The 19779-nt window shown below is 38.8% G+C and overlaps 1 protein-coding gene across 1 annotated transcript in view; it reads left to right on the top strand.

Moving 5' to 3' along the window:
* Positions 1 to 19779, top strand: part of TTC21A (tetratricopeptide repeat domain 21A) — a 77643-nt gene that overhangs the window by 39325 nt on the left and 18539 nt on the right. The window contains exons 17-18 of the mRNA XM_032800835.2: positions 17110 to 17298; positions 18843 to 18953. Coding sequence (XP_032656726.1) covers positions 17110 to 17298; positions 18843 to 18953 — 300 coding nt within the window. The remainder of the gene's footprint in view (positions 1 to 17109; positions 17299 to 18842; positions 18954 to 19779) is intronic.

Genomic DNA, 19779 nt, shown 5'->3' with positions numbered 1-19779 from the left:
TTTGGGGGGCTCAGGCCTGGGACTGGGGCGGGGGGGGGTTGGGGTTAGGGTTGGGGCACAGGCTTACCTCAGGTGGCTCCTGGTCATCAGTACAGCTGGGCTAAGGCAGACTCCCTGCCTGTCCTGGCTCCACACTGCACCACGGAAGAGGGCAGAAGCAGACAGGAGGGTCCGTGCAGGGCCGACCGGGGGGGCAAGCCAGTACAAATTATTGGGGCCCAGCAGTCTGGTCCGCCCTTGCTGGGGGGTCCAAAAATTTTTTTCACAGGGGCCCAAACCCACTCTCAGTGGCCCTGGGTCCATGTGTTGCTTTTGCCCACAGACACCACCCCCACAGTTCCCATTGGCTGCAGTTCCTGGCCACTGATAATGCAGATCCATTGCTCAGGGCTGCGGCAGCACATAGAGACCCCTTGCCCCCTGCCTAAGAGCCAGACCTGCCGGCTGCTTCTGAGACACAATGTGGAGCCAGGACAGGTACAGACTAGCCTGCCAGCCCTGCAGCACTGGTGACCAAACTTTTAATGGCCCGGTTAGTGTCGGTCAACACTGCTGACTGGAGCCTCCAGGGTCCCTTTTCAACTGGGCATTCTGGTCAAAAACTGGATGCCTAGTTCCACTCTATAAATATTTGAATATTTATTGGGCCAAAGAGCAAGTGAGAATGACTCTATAGCCCAGTTATTAGTACACTTACTGGAGGGCAGAGAGAAGACCCAGACTGCATTCTTTCTGCTCCCATGTATATTTAATTATCTGAACAATAAGATTAATTTTACTACTTTACCTCACAGAGGTTTGTGAGGATAGTATATTAAAGATTGTTAGGTGCTCAGCTTGTAAGGTGATGGGGTCATCTGAGATAGAAAGATGTGTGTATGCAAAATCTGGCTTTTGCAGGCACAAACTAATTGTGTCTGCAAAATTATGGGTAGAAATTTAGAGACCTGGTTGAACCCTCTTTGAAAATTTGGCCTTTGAACGCACATAAGTTGGATACATAAATTAGTGCTGTGGTAGCAGCATGTTAGCTTTGATTGAGGAAATAATTTCAAAGATCATGTATCCAGAGGTGGATGAATACTGCAAAATAATTAAATTGAATTCTGAAAGTACTCTCATTTTTAAATGAATTCACTTCAACTGTTTTAGTGTCCTTTTTGAATTCACTTTCTGTAGTTTTTCTAGAGACTGAGGTTAATGAAAGTAATGATCACTGGCACAACACATTCTAAGTGAACATTGAAGAATACCGAGCTGTTTACAGCAGTGTAAATCAGGAGTAACTCCACTGAAGTCAAGATTGTTACAATGGTATGAAATCAGTGTGAGAAGAAAACCAATTTTTAAGATTCTCATTCCATGAGCACTTTTATTGGAAACCTGATTTCTAGAAGTAATATTAATCTAAACAGTCACTAGAACATACCACGTGATTATTTGACTAATTACATAATTCAATTTTAAAATACGGAATATTGGGAATGAACTTCTTGGGAATGAGCTACAAAAATTAATTAGAAAATAATCTCAAGTAACTCATAATTATTTTTAAAAAAAGCTGAGTTACTTTTATTGAAAATTTGAAAACACAAAAGAAGCAAAAATTCATGACATATGTTAATTGTTAGGAATTATTCACCTAGTATCTCTTACAACTTTCTGGAAACATTATACTTCTGTCAGAATGTCTAATGCTTGTTTTGACATTTTGGGAAAGTCTGGAAAAATCTCTGGCCATTTTTGAGTCCGTAAGTATAAAAATGGTACTTTTTGCTTTTCATTAAATATTTCAAATATTTTCTTCCTGCTTACAAAACTCAAAAAGTTAACTTCATTTGAAAACTTTGAAATTACCATAGATTTAATCCTCTGTGGGGACAAACCCTCTGTTCAACATATTTAAATAAATTTAGGGCCTGATCCTGTAAACCCTTACTAATGTGTGTAACTTTCATCGTTGAGCTCACTGGGACTTCTCATGAGCACACAGTAAGTATTCACAAATGTATTTGCTTAACTTAGCTCAGAGAGACTTCTGATGTGCTCAGAGTTAACTTCATGCTTCAGTGCTTTGCAGAATCTGGGCCTTGTTCAAGGTGTTTGAAATCTGCATGCAGCGTATGCACAGTACTATGAATATTATTACTTACTTTTTAATACTATACATAGTATTGGAGCTTGAGATATTTGCAATCTGGGGAGTACCACTCAATGAATATACATGCAGCTGTGTTTATCTTTGTCAGAACAATCAAATAAATGCTTACAATATACTTATTACAGTCTCACCTAGATGTTTTGATTTCATTGTATGTTCATTTGAATTGCACTTTGGAAATGAATGACTTTTTTTTTTTCATTAAAAAAAAATCCCAAACCAAAATAAAAACACCTAAATTTTTCAGAACAAAACACCGATTACATATTATGGTTGAAAATCTTAATGCATAAAATTCAGGGTATGAAATCCTTGTCTCCCTGAAGTCCATGGCAAAACTCCCATTGATTTCCATGTGAGCAACCCCAGGGTTTTTTAAGTGGTGGATCTTGGCATTCCTTATATAAAAGTTGGTTTTGGCTTTCAGAGGTTCATGAAATCATTGAATCAAACTCAACTCTGGTGTAAATGGTGTAACTCAGATCAACAGAGTTGCATTTACAGTATTATTTTTGGATTTTGTTTGTGGCTTTGCACCAGTTGACATCTGCTTTGAATTTCAGATTCAAATGCATCTGAAATCTGAAAGCAAATTCCTTTGAAATCTCTGAGTTTCCAAAACCATACACTTGGGCATGTTTGCTCAGCACCAGGCCTAGATAGTTCACTGACTTTAATGACTTTTAATAAATTGGTGCTAAACTTAGACTTTTTAGCAAAACCCTAAATCAAGCAAGTTTCTTATGAGTCCCGACTTTTGTTGCAAACATTTCACACACTGTTTCCATCTTTGAGCTTTCCCCATTACATTTGTATTTGAAATTTTGGTGAAAACAAAAATACTTATGAATTAAGAATGGCATTAACCTTCTCAATTTCTTTTATGTTTGTGATTTCCACAACAATTTTGACACATTGTGTTTGTGTGTGTGTGCATGAATGAAAATTTGTACCTAGAAACATAATATTGTACTACTGCAAGAAAGAAAGAGAAGGATTTTTTTTACGATCTTAGCATCAATAATATTCTTTTGTTGCAAGTTTCTAATACTGACATTGTAACAGCATATCAAGTATAACTTAAATTTTACAATTAAATGCTCATTTATGATTAGGTATTATAAATGTGCATACATGCAGTATCTTTTGAAGTCTGTAATATACTTTAGGACTATATCAAGTATATTGTGTGTTGCTCTTCTACTGTTCAATAAAGGACAGAGTGGGGAAATAATTTCACACTGCATATAATGCATTTGATATGAAGGAAACTTGAAAATTATTTAGTTACAGATTTCTCTGACCAGGCTTGCAAAATGGTATGTATTATGTTAATGGACAAGTATTTGAAAATGAACTTGAATATTAAACACAGTAAGTTTGGTTCTGACATGAAGGCAGGCATGGTTTATGTGTCGTATACAAAATCAGTTTTCTTTAACTCTTTCAGTTTTTTACAAAACATTACATTTTTTGGACAAGAGATGCACTGAAATAAATGTAGTGTCTGAGTTACTGAACATTCATAGATTTGCCGTGATATTGCTAGAACTGTAATATATTTCCAATTATGTACTGTCATGGGAAAAATGGGAAAGAAATTAAACTAATAACTTTAATTAAATGAAATAGCTGACATGGCTTTAGAAGTGGTCAACAGCAGCTTCAACAGCAGCTTCCTCAATTACATCCCAGCCTAGAAGCTTTAGCAGATATTTCTAAGGATTATTAGAACAGCCCTTGTGACCTATTCTCAAGTCAAGCACCCTTTTCATTTGTAATACATGAACATGGATACTTTCTCAGTCTAGCCAGGAATGTGAATTCCTGCATGAGCCCTGGATGGTTGTAGACAACATGATGAAGGTGGTAACTAGGGGCCTGATTCAATACCTGTTGAACTCAATGGCTAAACTCTAATTGACTTCAGTGGTGTGAGATTGAGCCCTTAGAATATGTCTACACTACAATAAAAGACCTGTGGCATAGCTACAGCTGATTTGGATCAGCTGACTTAGGCTCCTGGGCCTTGGGCTACAGGGCTAAAAGTTGCAGTGTAGACATTCAGGCTCAGGCTGAAGCCTGGGCGCTGAGACCCTCCTGTTTCAGAGCCAGGGTTCCAGCCTGAGCCCAAATATATACCCTGCAATTTTTAACCCTGCAGCCTGAGCTCTGCCCACCTGAGTCAGCTGACCTGAGTTCTGAGACCAAGTGTCACACATTTTTATTGCAGAGTAAATATACCTTTAGTGACCATCTTAACAGACAGGATATTTAATATGTCTAGGATGGAGTTAAATGACAGACACTGCATTTTTGGTGGAAAGGTGTCTTGGGAGAGGCAGCTGTGAGAGACTGTTAGCCTTTAAGGTGCCACCGGACTCCTTGTTGTTTTTGTGGATATTAGGCTACCCCCTGATACTTGCTGCTAGTTAGTTGAAGATATTCAAACACAGTTGCTTGTACTGGCATTCAGGACATGGAAGTGCATCTTTGAGATGTCAACATTGAATCCCTGTGTCAAAGTGTCAATATTTTTTAATTAAATAGATTAGGAATACAATGTTTTGTGTCCTGCATCCATTCATTTATCTCCTGGAATCCATTTTTTCCCCTGGAGTATATAACTATTCACTTACTGGTAAAAAGGCTGATTGTTTCCTAATACGCTTCATGTAAACTCTGGGCAATATGAAGTTAGGTATTAATGACTTGTAGCATTTCACTGTTTTTGTTTTAAAGTAAAGAATTTAAGATAAAAGTAAAAGACAGCTGACATATAACTGCTTTGGTTGGTGTCTTAGTCTGCCATCAATATAACTTAACTGAAACGTCATGTTTTTCATTCAGACAGAACACCAGCTATCCTGCAGTTTCAACATGCAGGAGGTTAATAGTTAACAGTAAACATTTTTTCCCAGAGCATATTTCTATTGAAAGAGCAACGCATTACAATAGAGCGGATGCTTTAGGTCATTTATTTTGTTTTTGCTCTGGGTCATTTTACAAAAGCACTTCTGCTCTCTAGCGTTAAAATGAGAGCCACTTTACTCCCCAGATATTACCCAGCAGCACTTGAGGACTCTTAATGATTAATACCATCACAGTCCAGCCACAAACCTTTCTGGCACAGATAATGCCAGGCAGCAAGCATGCTTGACACTTTTAATGTATAATTAAGTAGAAAAAGTCAGCACTCAGTATGCAAATTTTTCAAAATGATAAATGATGCCATACAGCAGTAGGGATTGATTTGGTGTAAATGAAACTAATTAAGGAAATGTCAAACATAATTAATAAAACAGGTTTAAGCTGCAAAACATTGTCAATTGAATGAATGGGGAGGCATTGGCTCCCATTGTTTCTGCTTTATTTAGGGCGGGTTTTTAGCTTGTACTCTGTTCCTAAATGCACTTTCTCTACCTCACACCCTCCACTACCAATTCCCAGAGAGGGGGAAAATAAATTTGCTTGTCTCTCCACTGACTGCAGAAATTAATTGCAGAAATCTTGTCCCATCCAAGTGTTACATTCACTCACAGGACATTAACATAACTAATTTGAAAGAGCCCAAATGACTGCATAATAGAGCACTGTCAGTATGCCTGACAGTCTTTGGTCATACCAAATTAGCTTGGTTTTCTAATTGAAATTTTTTTCCTAGGACTCTCTTTATAATTTTTTTCCTCAGCTATTCATTTTTGATAAGAACAAAGGTTTTATAATTTACAAAAGAGTGCTTGACCTATAATTACTAGGAGGAAATTAGGGGAGGTAGAAAAGTCAGATTCAGTCCTGGTAATGATGCTAGAGACCTTGCTCCCTCTAGGGAGCCTGAAGAATAATGGAATCTTCTATTTTTATGGGCGACCTGTGCACTGGTGCTGACTCTAACTGTGAATCCACTTTACCTTGCAGATCACTTGCTTAACACTAAAAGTGCCAACAGAATCACAGGCCATTATTCCAAATGTCATTCTGTGCCAATGCCATTTTCAAATGCCCTTCCCTCCAAATGAGTGAATCAAAGAACATCTGCCAGTGCACTTATCTTGTCCTTGCAACTCTTCTGTTGTATGATTTTCACAAAACATAGTTTGTGCCAATTTGGGTAAATGGGACCACTATGAAGACATTTTATTTTATTTTTTAAACAGGGCAAATATGCTTCATTTTGAGGCAAAAAAAGGTCATATATCCCAACTCTTTATACATCCTTGACGCATATTGTCAAGGTAAGGTTTCCATTTAAAATAAAGAAAAATATGTCGATTGTGTTTATTTCATCTATTTTCATATACGTTACAGGCAATAGAACTCTGATCTGATCCAGAAGTTCTCAAGTTCATCTTGCTAGTAAGTTTTTAGGACAAAGATAACTTGTTTACAGTATGTCAAGCATACCCCAAACCAGAGGTGATATGTTGGGAAACGTGAAATGAATTCAAAATCTCCTGTCCTGTTTTCAAGAAAAGATGAAGATTTTTCAAAAGTATATATTGAAAGTTAGGCACACAAATCTTTGTTTCAGCAGGAGTTTTGAATTCTTAGCACTTTTATTTAGATGCCTAAATTTAAGGGCCCAAACTTGAATTTTTTGGTTTAAATCTTTAAAAGTTAACTATTTTGTACAATCTATACAATTAAATGTTAGCTCTCCTCTTTCTGTCCATAGCAGGCATTCAACTAACAAAGTCTACTCCCAGAGCTACATAGGCAGAACAGTGTACAAAAAGCAGCCATGTCTGCTTCCACTCAATTAGAAAGAGGAAAAACAAATCAACATTTGCCAAAATTAGATTTTGAAGACCTGATCTGTATTCACTTATTTAAAAAACAAACAAACAAAAACAAAAAAAATGCTTCAAGTTATTAAGAATGGCCATAGTGGGTCACACCAATGGTCCATCTAGCCCAATAGAGTGTCTTCTGATAGTGACTGGTACCAGATGCTTCAGAGAGAGGGAGCAATACAGGGAACTTTATCAAGTGATACACCCAGTCATCCACTCCCAACTTCTAGCAGTCAGAGGTTTAAGGACATGGAGTTGCATCCCTGACCATCCTAACCAATAGTCATTGATGAATTTATTCTTCATGGACTTTTTAAATTCTTTTTTGAACCCAATTATACTTCTGGCCTTCACGACATCCCTGACAATGAGTTTCCCAGATTCACTGTGCATTATGTGAAGAAATACTTTGTTTTAAACACTCTGTGTATTAATTTCATTGGTTGACCCCTGGTTTGTGTGTTATGTGAAGGGGTAAATAACACTTCCTTTTCCACTTTCTCCATACCATCCATGATTTTATAGACCTCCATTATGTCTCCCTCATTTGTCTCTTTTTCAAGCTTCATTTTGTTGCCCTTCATTGTCCTTTTTCCAGTTCAAATATATATATATAGAGAGAGAGAGAGAGAGAGACAGGATGACTAGAACTGCACTCAGTATTCAAGATGTGGGCATATCATGGATTTATATAGTGGCATTATGATGTTTTCTGTCTTATCTATCACTTTCCTAATGGTTCCTGATACTGATAAAAAGTGTCCTAGTTGTACTGGGGCATCCATCCACAAAGAAAAAGACTAAGACCAACAACTCATATCTACTAGGCCGCTGAACGGCTGCTAGATGGTAGGGATCTTTGGTCACTGATCTGTGCCAGACTTGAATCCTGAAGATAAAAGGTCAGATTTCGTACTCTAACCTTGATGTTTTCCTATTACACATCCACTTACTACCCTTCTCACCACTGTCATCTTAGGATGTAGATGCAGTGATGGATCCAATAAGTCCCAAGTTTGAAAATCAAAGTGCAGCCCCGAGAAGTGCACTCAGGAGCCCTACATTAAAATTCTGCCATCAGGTTTAAGGGAAGTTTAGGGTAATTTTCCTGTTTGTGATGATGGATTTTTCCTCTATTTCTTGATATTGCTGAATGATTCCTGAATCCCTAAAAATACTCCAGAAGAGAAAATTTACCTCTTGAATAGACTTATTCAAGAATCAAGTATTTTCTAAAAGTTTCCGGGAGAGGCTGCCTTCAGATGAAGCTGTGCTCTAGCTCACCCAGATATTATGGGCTTGCTGCAGGAGTTACTGGGTGAAATTTGATGATCTGTATTATATAAAAGGTACGTTCCAGATGATTATAATGGTCACTTCTGGCCTTAAAATTGCACTCGCTTCAGATGTTACGGGTTGAACATTGTGCTATGTCAGCAATATAGTTTCATAGATTTATAGATTCATAGACTTAAGGTCAGAAGGGACCATTATGATCATCTAGTCTGACCTCCTGCACAATGCAGGCCACAGAATCTCACCCATCCACTCCTGTAACAAACCCCTAACCTATGTATGAATTACTGAAGTCTTCAAATCATGGTTTAAAGACCTCAAGGTGCAGGGAATCTTCCAGCAAGTGACCCGTGCCCCATGCTGCAGAGGATGACAAAAAGAACCCAGGGCCTCTGCCAATCTTCCCTGGAGGAAAATTCCTTCTTGACCCCAAATATGGCAATCAGTTAAACCCTGAGCAGTGGGCAAGACTCACCAGCCAGCACTCAGGAAAGAATTCTCTGTAGTGACTCAGATCCCACCCCATCTAACATCCCATCACAGACTATTGGGCATATTTACCTGCTAATAATCAAAGATCAATTAATTGCCAAAATTAGGCTATCCCATTATACCATCCCCTCCATAAACTTATCAAGCTTAGTCTTGAAGCCAGATAGGTCTTTTTGCCCTCACTACTCCCCTTGGAAGGCTGTTCCAGAACTTAACTCTTCTAATGGTTAGAAACCTTCGTCTAATTTCAAGTCTAAACTTCCTAGTATCCAGTTTATATCCATTTGTTCTTGTGTCCACATCGGTACTAAGCTTAAATAATTCCTCTCCCTCCCTGATATTTATCCCTCTGATATATTTATATTTATATTCCTCTGATATAAAGAACAATCATATCTCCCATCAGCCTTCTTTTGGTTAGGCTAAACAAGCCAAGCTCTTTCAGTCTACTTTCATAAGACAAGTTTTCCATTCCTCGGATTATCCTAGTAGCCCTTCTCTGTACCTGTTCCAGTTTGAATTCATCCTTCTTAAACATGGGAGACCAGAACTGAAACAGTATTCCAGATGAGGTCTCACCATTGCCTTGTTTAAGAACAAAATATAAGTATTTCCAGCAATTGAATTGAATACAATTTTGTTTGCTAAGAAGTGTTCCCTCCCTGCTAGCATATGTTCATGAGCGAGAATTTTTGTTTACATGTAAAATAAATATGTTCCTCAGGCATATCTCCTTGTCCTTTCTCTTATACTGTGCATGAATGAACCCCTGGTACAATGGGGAAAGTCTGATGACAGCTTTTTGTTAAAATATTGCCAGCACATCACAGGGACAGACATATCCACTCAATCAAGGGAATAGTCATAATCCCTATCCATTCCACAAGATGCTACCCACTGAATACAAGTATTACCTCTGCCTTTCCTGGATTGAGTTAAGGCCAGATGGTTTCTATCCAGTATTTTAGTAGTCGCACAGTCTAGAACAGCGAGGAGAATGTAGAATCTGGGCTGGATGAAAAACAGAGCAGAGACAGTATCATTAACATCAATACATTGACCCCAAAGAGAGGTGATCAGATGGAATCTTGGGAGATCCTTATAGAAAAAGGCCATCAGGAAAGTGAGCACCCTATGGGAACTCCTTGAAGGTGTGAGTAAACCCACTGTAGTGGAAAGCTATCAGTCAGGTCTGGATTTCCAATTAGGTACAGTAAGCACATGGCTAGGGGCACCTAACAGTTAAAAAATGAAACTTTTACCCTATTTTTATGGAAAACACGGTCAGCTGTAGGCAGGCGGGGTTCTGAAGATGCTGTGCCTAGGGACACATAAGGTGCAAATCCAGCCCTACAGCCAGTAAAATGTGGCTGAGTTCTTCTGTTGACCCTTCCTGGTAGTAGGTGAGATAGGTAACAAGATGTTAACTGAGTTCTGCTGACTCACTGGAATGTGCGTAGCTCATTATTCCACCTTTGATATAAAGGAGGTGGGAGTGCCTTCTCTGGTCAGAGGAATCTGGGGTTTGGGACTGAACAGCTTCCTGGCCTAGTGTAGAGGGCAGCCTTCAGTTGGAGTTTGTTGTTCATCATTTTTGTTAATTGTCAATCAAGCCAAACCCCAGGATGGAGTAAATTTTATTAACTAAGATTTATAAAGTGACAAGAGGCTCCTTTCTCACATGCTAGATGACTCTGACGCTTGTTTGACAATACAATGAATCAACGTATCAGGCTAAGCGGTAACCCCACAATATACAATGTTAGGGAATCATGCAGCACAACTTTTTTTTTAAAAAAAACTTTTTATTAAAGCAAAGTTACAATAAAAAGTTAACATATCACATCATATATATTGTTTATTCAGGATCAGGTTAAGAGTCAAAGAACTCGGCTAAAGATTCTGTGCAGCTGGCTGGGGAACTGCCCTCCTCTGAATATACTAGAAAGGGTGACTAAATTTTCTAAATACCTATCCTCTTTTTGGTGCATCTTTTGTGTACATGCTTGGTGTGAAACCTTTTCCATTACAAGCAAGTCCATATTTTACTATACTACAGTTCCATTGGAGTCACATTTTTCCAATATAGTGCAATACAATGTCTCGCTGCTAACAATAAAAAAAAATATTTTGTTGTTCTGTTTGAATGGGAATTTCTTTAGTGGAGCATTAAGTAAGCAGATTAGGGGATCTCTGGGAAGCTGGCATTTTGTCATAAGATGAAACTCTTTAATAATTTCCTCCCAAACTTTTCTAATTCCTGGACCCAATATGTCCCTCTTTCCCCCAATCCCAAAAACATTTCCCACATTCCCTATACATCATTCCTCAATAATCTTTGCTGCTTCCATAGCCATATTAAAAAGATGTGTCCTGAAGGTCAGCAAATTTGGGCTATTTAGGATTAAGGTGATGGAAGAGCATATTTTAAAGGAAAGAGGCCCTCACAAAGAATGCCCTGCCAGCAGCTCCCTCTCTCATACTATGGGTATGTCTACACTACCCACCGGATTGGTGGGTAGGGATCGGTTTATCGGGGATCGATATATCGCATCTCATCTAGACGCGATATATCGATCCCCGAACGTGCTCCCGTCGACTCTGGAACTCCACCAGGGTGAGTGGCGCTAGCAGAGTTGACAGGGGGAGTCGGCTGTCGATCAGCTATTCACGTAGCTCAAATTGCGTATCTTACATCACCCCCGCCCCCTAGTGTAGACCAGACCTGAGTGGAATCCAGCTCAGATGCCTCTGCAGATCTTAATTGTAGCAGTATGGCATGGGCAGAGAGCTAATCTTAGGTACAGCAGAAAGTTTTTTACGCTACTGAATATGCCTGGGCTGCATTTTGAAGCAGAATGAAGACAACACATGTTCAAGTCTTTCTGTTTAATACAACTACAGAAAAAACCACAATACCTACCATTTATGCTGGATCTGCAATGTTTTGCACTCCACTGCTGCAGACTCAACACATATTGCACAGGTTCACTGGCAAACTAAGTTCTTCTATTTGTGCTGACATTTTCAGTGATGCTGTTGAACAACCAAATGGAGAAAAAACCACAACCACACTGATTGTTCTTCAGAAAAGCAAAAGGTAAAAAAAATCTTTGCCAAATGCAAAAGTGCAAAATCAAGAGAGGAGAAATGTTATTTTTTTTTCTATTAGAAGCTATTGGCATATCAGCAGCATTGGATCAACTGAGTCTACCATTACAGTTAAATGTCTTGCAGCATTTCTACTATAGAAATATACAGTTTGTGGAGGCTGAGGTGAAAAAGACTTGTGATTAAAATGTACTGGATGTGGTCATGTAAATACCAGTTCTGTTCCCTTCCATAATGTACTAGTTTCAAATGCACTTTGCTTTTTGCCTCCAAAATAACATTTTTTAAAGGCAATCTACAATATTGTAAACTACTTGGGGCATAAGTTTGCAGTGATATCTCTGTCACTTCAGTGAACCAGAAGAATTTACTGGTGCATGTTTGGGAAGTTTCCTTGTTATATTCAGTGTCATTTTCCTCCATGAAGGATGACTGTCATATCACCTTCCACATCAGCTAGTCTCCATCACAGCTATCTTTGCCTTTTGAGAGGATGGGGTGGTTCACTTCACACCTTCAGTGAAGTGGGTCAAAGGCAGAGTGAAACATGGCCCTTGTGCTCCTTATCTTAGACTACATGCTTCGTTCTGGAAACTAAAGATTTTGTTCCAATGTGAAACAGTGATAATGGACAATTGGAAGATTATCTAAAAGCTCAGAGCAGTCCTAAAAATAATATACTTTCTAAAATGCCATAGCCCTTGTGCAATACTCATTTCCAAGGTGCTGTAAGTATCAAGTACATCATGCCAACCCATTGTTATTTCAGTGGTACACCAGTAGACCTTGGCAGCAAAAATTCTAGAGTATAAGGCTAGTACTGGGGCAGAAAAGAGCATAGACTCATGGTTCCATAATTGCATATGTAGTTTATACAAGAATTTAAGAAGACATAGGCCACGTCTACACTACGGGATAATATCAAATTAGCTAAAATCGGTTTCTTAAAACTGATATTATAAAGTCGAGTGTGCGCGTCCACACTAGGCACNAAAAGAAAAAATGAATAAACAACCTTATTCAAAAAAGAAATACAATTTAAACATTCCAGCAACTACACACATGTAAATACAAAAACAATATAAAAACCTATATTGTCTTATACCTGTACTTACAACTAGGAAACAGAAGATTAGAAGCTTGAAGATAGAAAGATCCCTCTCATAGCCGAGAGACAGACAAAAGACACACACCCAAAAACTTCCCTCCCTGAGCTTTGAAAAATCCGGTTTTCTGATTGGTCCTCTGGTCAGGTGTGTGGTTCCCTTTGTTAACCCTTTACAGGTAAAAGAAACATTAACCCTTAGCTATCTGTTTATGACAGAGAGTCCATACCGTTGATTCCACTTCCAGGCATGGGGATTCCGTTCAGTCCAGTACTGACAATACTAATGCCAGCACTGTCTGTTTCCATGCTGGCGGCATACCAGGTGGCAGCAGATCTACTCTGCCTATTGGTTTCGGACTTCCCACTCATCCAGGATTTTGCTGAGGTTACAGCATCGGCAACCTTGTTGGAAATGTCTGGGCATGTCACAGAGCCTCAGGGTCCATCAGCAATGCAGCCTGGTTTCCCTTACTACAGACTGCAGAATTGAGGCCAGTGTCGGACCCAGTACCAAGGACCTGCTTGGCACTGGTGCACTCTTCAGCATTGATGTTGTCTTAAGAACATAAGAACAGCCATACTGGGTCAGACCAAAGGTCAGTCTAGCCCAGTATCCTGTCTTCCAGCAGTGGCCAATGCCAGGTTCCCCAGAGGGAATGAACAGAACAGGTAATCATCAAGTGATCCACACCCTGATGCTAATTCCCAGCTTCTGGCAAACAGAGGGTAGGGACACCATCTCTGCCAATCCTGGCTAATAACCACTGATGGATCTGTCCTCCATGAATGTAACTAGTTCTCTTTTTTAACCCTGTTATAGTCTTGGCCTTCACAACATCCTCTGGCAAAGAGTTCCACAGGTTGACTGTGCGTTGTGTGAAAAAATACTTCCTTTTGTTTGTTTTAAACCTGCTGCCTATTAATTTGATTTGGTGGCCCTCAGTTCTTGTGTTGTGAGAAGGAGTAAATAACACTTCCTTATTTACTTTCTCCATACCAGTCATGATTTTATAAACCTCTATCATATCCCCATTTAGTCATCTCTTTTCCACGCTGAAGAGTCCTACTTTTATTAATCTCTCCTCGTATGGCAGCCATTCCATACCCCAATAATTTTTGTTCCTCTTTTCTGAACCTTTTCCAATTCCAATACATCTTTTTTGAGATGGAGCGACCACATCTGCACGTAGTATTCAAGATGTGGGCGTACCATGGATTTATGTAGAGGCAATATAATATTTTCTTGTCTTATTATCTGTCCCTTTCTTAATGATTCCCACTATGTTGGGATTTAATCTATCCCTTTCTTAATGATTCTCCAACCTTCTGGTATTATCAATTTGGCCTTCTATGTCTCTTCCTCTTCATCCTGATCTCCCTATTCAGTGTTATGGTCAGATCTTGCATTCTGCCTTCGGTTCTCTCACTTTGTGGATGCTCCATGGTTAAATGCGGTGGAAAAACAATATTTTGGAGGCTGTTCGATGGGTTTTACTTTAAAATAGGAAACCCACTACCATATTGACCCATTTGGCTAAATGGGAATGTTTTCAGTGTGCTCATTGTCTGGCAGGGTTCAACCAATGTTAACTGGCATTCAGGACATCTTGGGGTACTTGTTGCACCTTCAAGCTTCAGGTCTTGCAGGGTCTTGCACTCAGTTTGAAGGTTCACCTGGCTAAGATTTTGGCATTTCATCTGCTCATCCAGGGGAAGTTGGTATTTTTGAATGGCATGGTAGAAAAGTTCTTGAAAGGAGTCTTTGTCTCAACACACCAGTGAGAGAACTGGTTCCTTTGTGAGATCTCAGTGTGATTTTAGCAGCTCTGATGGGACCTCCGTTCGAGTCTTTGACATTTTTTTCTTTTCCTCTTCTATGTAAAAAGACTGTCTTCCTGCTGGCTTTGACATACAGTTGCAGGCTTTAATGGCAGAGCCTCCTTCTATGCAATTCTCTAAAGACAAAATGACCTTGTAGCACACCTTAAGTTTTTATCTAAAGTGATGTCTTAATTTCACCTCAACCAGGTAGTGTATCTACCTGAGTTCTGTCCTAAGTCGCATTCAACCCTGAAGGAGGAGCATCTTCATTCACTAGATGTCTGGTGCTGCCTCGCCTTTTACCTGGACAGGACTAAACCATTTCGTACTTCACCTTGTCTGTCTGTGTTGTATGCAGACCGATGAAGGGACAGGCAGCCTCTTCGCAGACAGTCTCCAGGTGGATAACTTCCTGCATCAAGACTGCATATGAAATAGCACGAGCAATGCCCCTCACGGGGTACAAGCTCACTCTACATTGATGTGACGGTATTGGACATTTGAAGAGCCATCACTTAGTTATCTGTGCATACGTTTACCAAGCATTATGCCATTACTGCAGCATCCAGAGCAGATGTGAACTTTGGTAGAGCAGTTCTGCAGTCCTTGTTTAAGTAGACTCTCAGCTCCATCTCCTGTAGGTACTGCTTGTGAGTCATCTAAGTGGAATACATGACAAATCTACTCAAAGAAAAAGAAACGATTACTTACTGTAACTGTGGTTCTTCAACATGTGATGCAGACGTGTATTTAGGGTGACCAGATGTCCCGATTTTATAGATACAGTCCCGATTTTGGGGTCTTTTCCTTACATAGGCTCCTATTACCCCCTATCCCCTGTCCCAATTTTTCACACTTGCTGTCTGGTCACCCTACGTGTATTCCACAATCCAATCCATCTGAATCAGGGTCTATACTCTTGAAATTCGGTGCAATGGAATTGAGGGGGCTGGGACTTGCCACCTCATATTGCCAGGGGAAGGGCTATGGTCACAAGGCACAAGCGCTGTCTTCCTACAGGTACTGCTAGGAAAACTTCTCTGGCTCCAGTGTGCTAGGCACATGCACACCTAAGTGGAATACATGTCTGCATCACATCTCAGAGAACCACAGTTACAGCAACTAACCATTTCTTCCAAGGTTGTTGTTTTTTTTCCAGAGATGTTGAACATTTGCAACTTCCATTGACTTTACCCAGAGTTGTAGTGCTCAGTTCTTCTGAAAACCAGGCCCTCATTGTGTAGCTAAATTATTCACTTTACACTTCAGTAAATATGGAATTTTCCTATAGGCCTTGGATATATTCATTACCTCCTTTTTTGAGCCTTTTCTAACTAGTATTTATGCTCTAATACCTCCCAGTTCTTAAGGATTCTACTATTACATCTTAGGTACGCAGGCAATTGTAATTTTATTGTCACAGGCGATAAGGGATGGAATACATTTCCCCTTGCCTACTCTGACGTCTCTTAAACAACATAAGATAATGGGGAAAATTCTTTGCTGGTATAACACAAACAGAGAATTTAGCCCAATATTTTTCCCCATTATCAGCCCCATATTGAAAATCTTTTCCCATAATCTTACTTCTATATATGATTCCCTCTATTTGTCTTTTTTCTTTAGGTGGTTTTATTTTATTGCTGTGTGCTTATAATATTTTAAAAAGTTATTGTGAATTATTAGGCAGTGCCCTGAGCACTTTGGCATGATCAGTGGGTCTAAAATTAATGGGGAATCTCCACTTATTCAGTGAATCCACCGTAAAGAATCATCTCAGTTATCATTAAATTATATGTTCTTATGATATATTATGTTGAAGAAAAATGTGTCCATCAAATGTGCAGCTAGAATTATTTGGTACTATAAGTAGAGGCCTTTGGTAAAATTCACCCCTGTGCTGAGGGACAGCACAGGCCTATCCACCACTTAGATCCCACTGATTTTGTGCTGCCTTTCTAAACATGGATGAATTTCATCCCTTAAGAATATTCACCTGTTACATGGTAAAAGAGAAGATGCACCAAGCCATTGCCTACAGTAGTTAATTGTACGCATCGGAAAATGAAAAGTCTATAAGAAACAGAAGTAATTTAACCAATTTTGTTAATTACTAATTACCTTAAAAAAAGAAAATAGCTTCAGAGAATGAAATAAAAATTGGATTTACAATATAACAAAAACTTTTTTGAAACATCTTAAGTAATTTAGCAAGTATAAATTTTAGACCTCCTGCTGCCCAACAAAATTATGAAAAACTTTTAAAATAGTTACTCCATTACTGTTTGAGTTATAATTTCTCTTTGATTATTTGTTTATTCCATAAGGCCTGTGACATACAGTTGAGAATACTGAAGCGTATTCCTCTGGAACAACCTGAATTGATCCCTTCTCAGAAGCAGTTGACATCATTGATCTGTGTACAGTTTGCTGAGCAATACCTAATCGAGAAAGACTATGTACAAGCTGTTAAATGGTATAAAGATGCACTATGTTATACTCAGACAGATAGTAAAGTAAGTACTGTATTAAATCCAAGTCAGTATCTGTTCAAAAATACTTTAAGTCCACATTAGGTTGAAAAAATAGTTATGTTAGCCATTTTGTTGTTTAAGGGGTATGATGAAAATATGTTTCAATATTTAGAATATAAAAAGTACTGTGAGTGAATTCTTAAACTTGCATTTCAGCAGAACAGCAACCAGAAAAAAACAAATACATGCAAGAAGAAAATATTGGTCCAGGTTTTTATTAGTACTTTTTCATTTATTTATTTTATAAAATTCATCCAGTTACAAAAAAAATGGAGCATATGTACAATAAAAACAAACAAACAAACAAAACAAACCAGTTGTTTTTTTAAGAGAAATTAAATGACAACTGCTACCTCCAGGAAAAAAAAAGCCCCTTCCTATTATACATTTTTCTTCTGAAGCACATATTTCTATTAGCAACAAAGAGAGGGTCCAGCCCCATAAGATTTACGTGTGCAAAACTCCCATTACAATTTTGAGGGTTAGATTCTCAGGTTCACTAAGCAGTACAACAAGGCCTTGAATATGATGATGAATTCCCTCTGTGCATGCAAAACCTCAATTGAAGTCCATGGGAATTTTGCCAAGTTAGATGCCAGTGTTCCCTTTTTGCAAGAAGGGTGCAGTGATGAGCACAACTTTGGGATGCTGTACACGCTCAACTTCATAGTTTCATAGATTAAGGGCCAGAAAGGACCACTGTTGTCATCTAGTCTGACCTCCTCTGTAACACAGACCATAGAACTTCCCCACAATAATTCCTATAGCAGATCTCGTAGGAAAAACATCCAATCTTGTTTAAATATTGCCAGTGATAGAGAATCTAACATGACCTTTGGTAAACTATTCCAATGATTAATTACTTGCATTGTTAAAAATGTGTACCTTATTTCCAGTCTGCATTTGCCTAGCTACAGCTTCCAGCCATTGGATCATGTTAGACATTTCTCTGCTACATTGAAAAAAACAATTATCAAATGTTTGTACCCCATTTAGGTTCTTATAGACTGTAATCAAGTCACCTCTTAGCCTTCTTCCCTTCGTCACCCCTTCAACTGACTTCACTTGGAGCTGATGGCACTCAGGCATGTCACAGGATCAAGCATCTGCATCTTCCATTTAAATGAGAACAACATGCATGTTTTCCTGGAGTAAATCACACTCATTTTCAAAGGTTGCATGGCAAGTACTGTGACTTTTCTGTCACTGTTTTGCCCCACATCAGCTGGAGCTGTTTATTTCTAAGAGAAATAATGTTATTCCCATCATTTGGGACAATTAAAACTAGACAAGATAAAGCACTGAAGAGCATACTAGTGAATGGAGCATTCCACTTTGTCAGGAGGATGGCGTAAATGTTACTATGGGACAAATTTATTCCTGAGGTCACTTCACTGAAATCTTTCCATCTCTAACCTTTGAGATAGGATTCTGAATCAAGAAAGAAAAGAAAATTACTCTAGATATCAATTACACTGATCACTGAAATATTTCCCTTCTTTAATTACTTGTCCTTATTCTCCCAGGTACTATTGCAGTTGGCTTGTCTTTATTTGACACAAGGAGATATCGAGTCATGTGAACATCATTGTGCTCTGCTTCTTCAAGATGACAATTGCAATGAAATTGCAACAATGGTATAAATGGGTAATATTTAATCATCCATAGACCAGATTAAAGAATTTGTTTTCAGGGTTTAGGCTATTCTAAAGACATTCCTCTGTGTATTGGCATAATATGTCTTATGTCCAAGAAGCTACTCTGCAATTGATAGCAAAATAGGTTGACTCTACTAAGAAACTTTTTCCATGAAGAATCAGAAGAAAGGAAGGTAAGGGGAAAGTGAAAGGCAAATGTATATCTCCCAAAAACCATTCTGCATAAGAGCAGAAAAAATATTAAGCATATACTTACCTATGAGTAATGGCGAAGTGTTTTGTTTTCTTTTTTTGAGGGTAATCTTATACTTCTATCAATTTAGCTCAGGGCAAAGTTTCTCTGATTTGCAGTTCAGTCCATGTTTCATATGGCACTAAGTGTCATGTCAGTGTTGTGTTGCATATAAATAGGATATATGGCTTGTTCACATTGTGGATGAATGTGCTATAGCAGATGTGATTTCTAAAGTGCACTAATGTGTTGCACATTTAGTGGCCCTGCTGGTGCACACTAAAGGTTCCCTAGTGTGCTTTAGTGTAGTACTGTTTCAAACAGCACTATGTTCCTGTGCACCAGCAGGGTCTAAACAGATCACTTAATGTTAGCACATTAATGTGGCTGAGATACCACACCCTTGTAGAGCCCATTTCCCCTCCAGATAGACAAGCCCTGAGCAGATGAAATGGGACATCTGCAAATGAGTTTGGATCCCCTCCAAAAGTGCAGTTTACTACATGATAATTCTGTATGGTTATTATTACTTGTTTCATTATGTCTTTTAATTCGTAATGTTGAAAGATACCC

The sequence above is a fragment of the Chelonoidis abingdonii genome, chromosome 2 (assembly GCF_003597395.2).
Source record: "Chelonoidis abingdonii isolate Lonesome George chromosome 2, CheloAbing_2.0, whole genome shotgun sequence".
Lineage (NCBI taxonomy): Eukaryota > Metazoa > Chordata > Testudines > Testudinidae > Chelonoidis > Chelonoidis abingdonii.
This window is presented reverse-complemented; position numbering and strand designations above follow the sequence as displayed.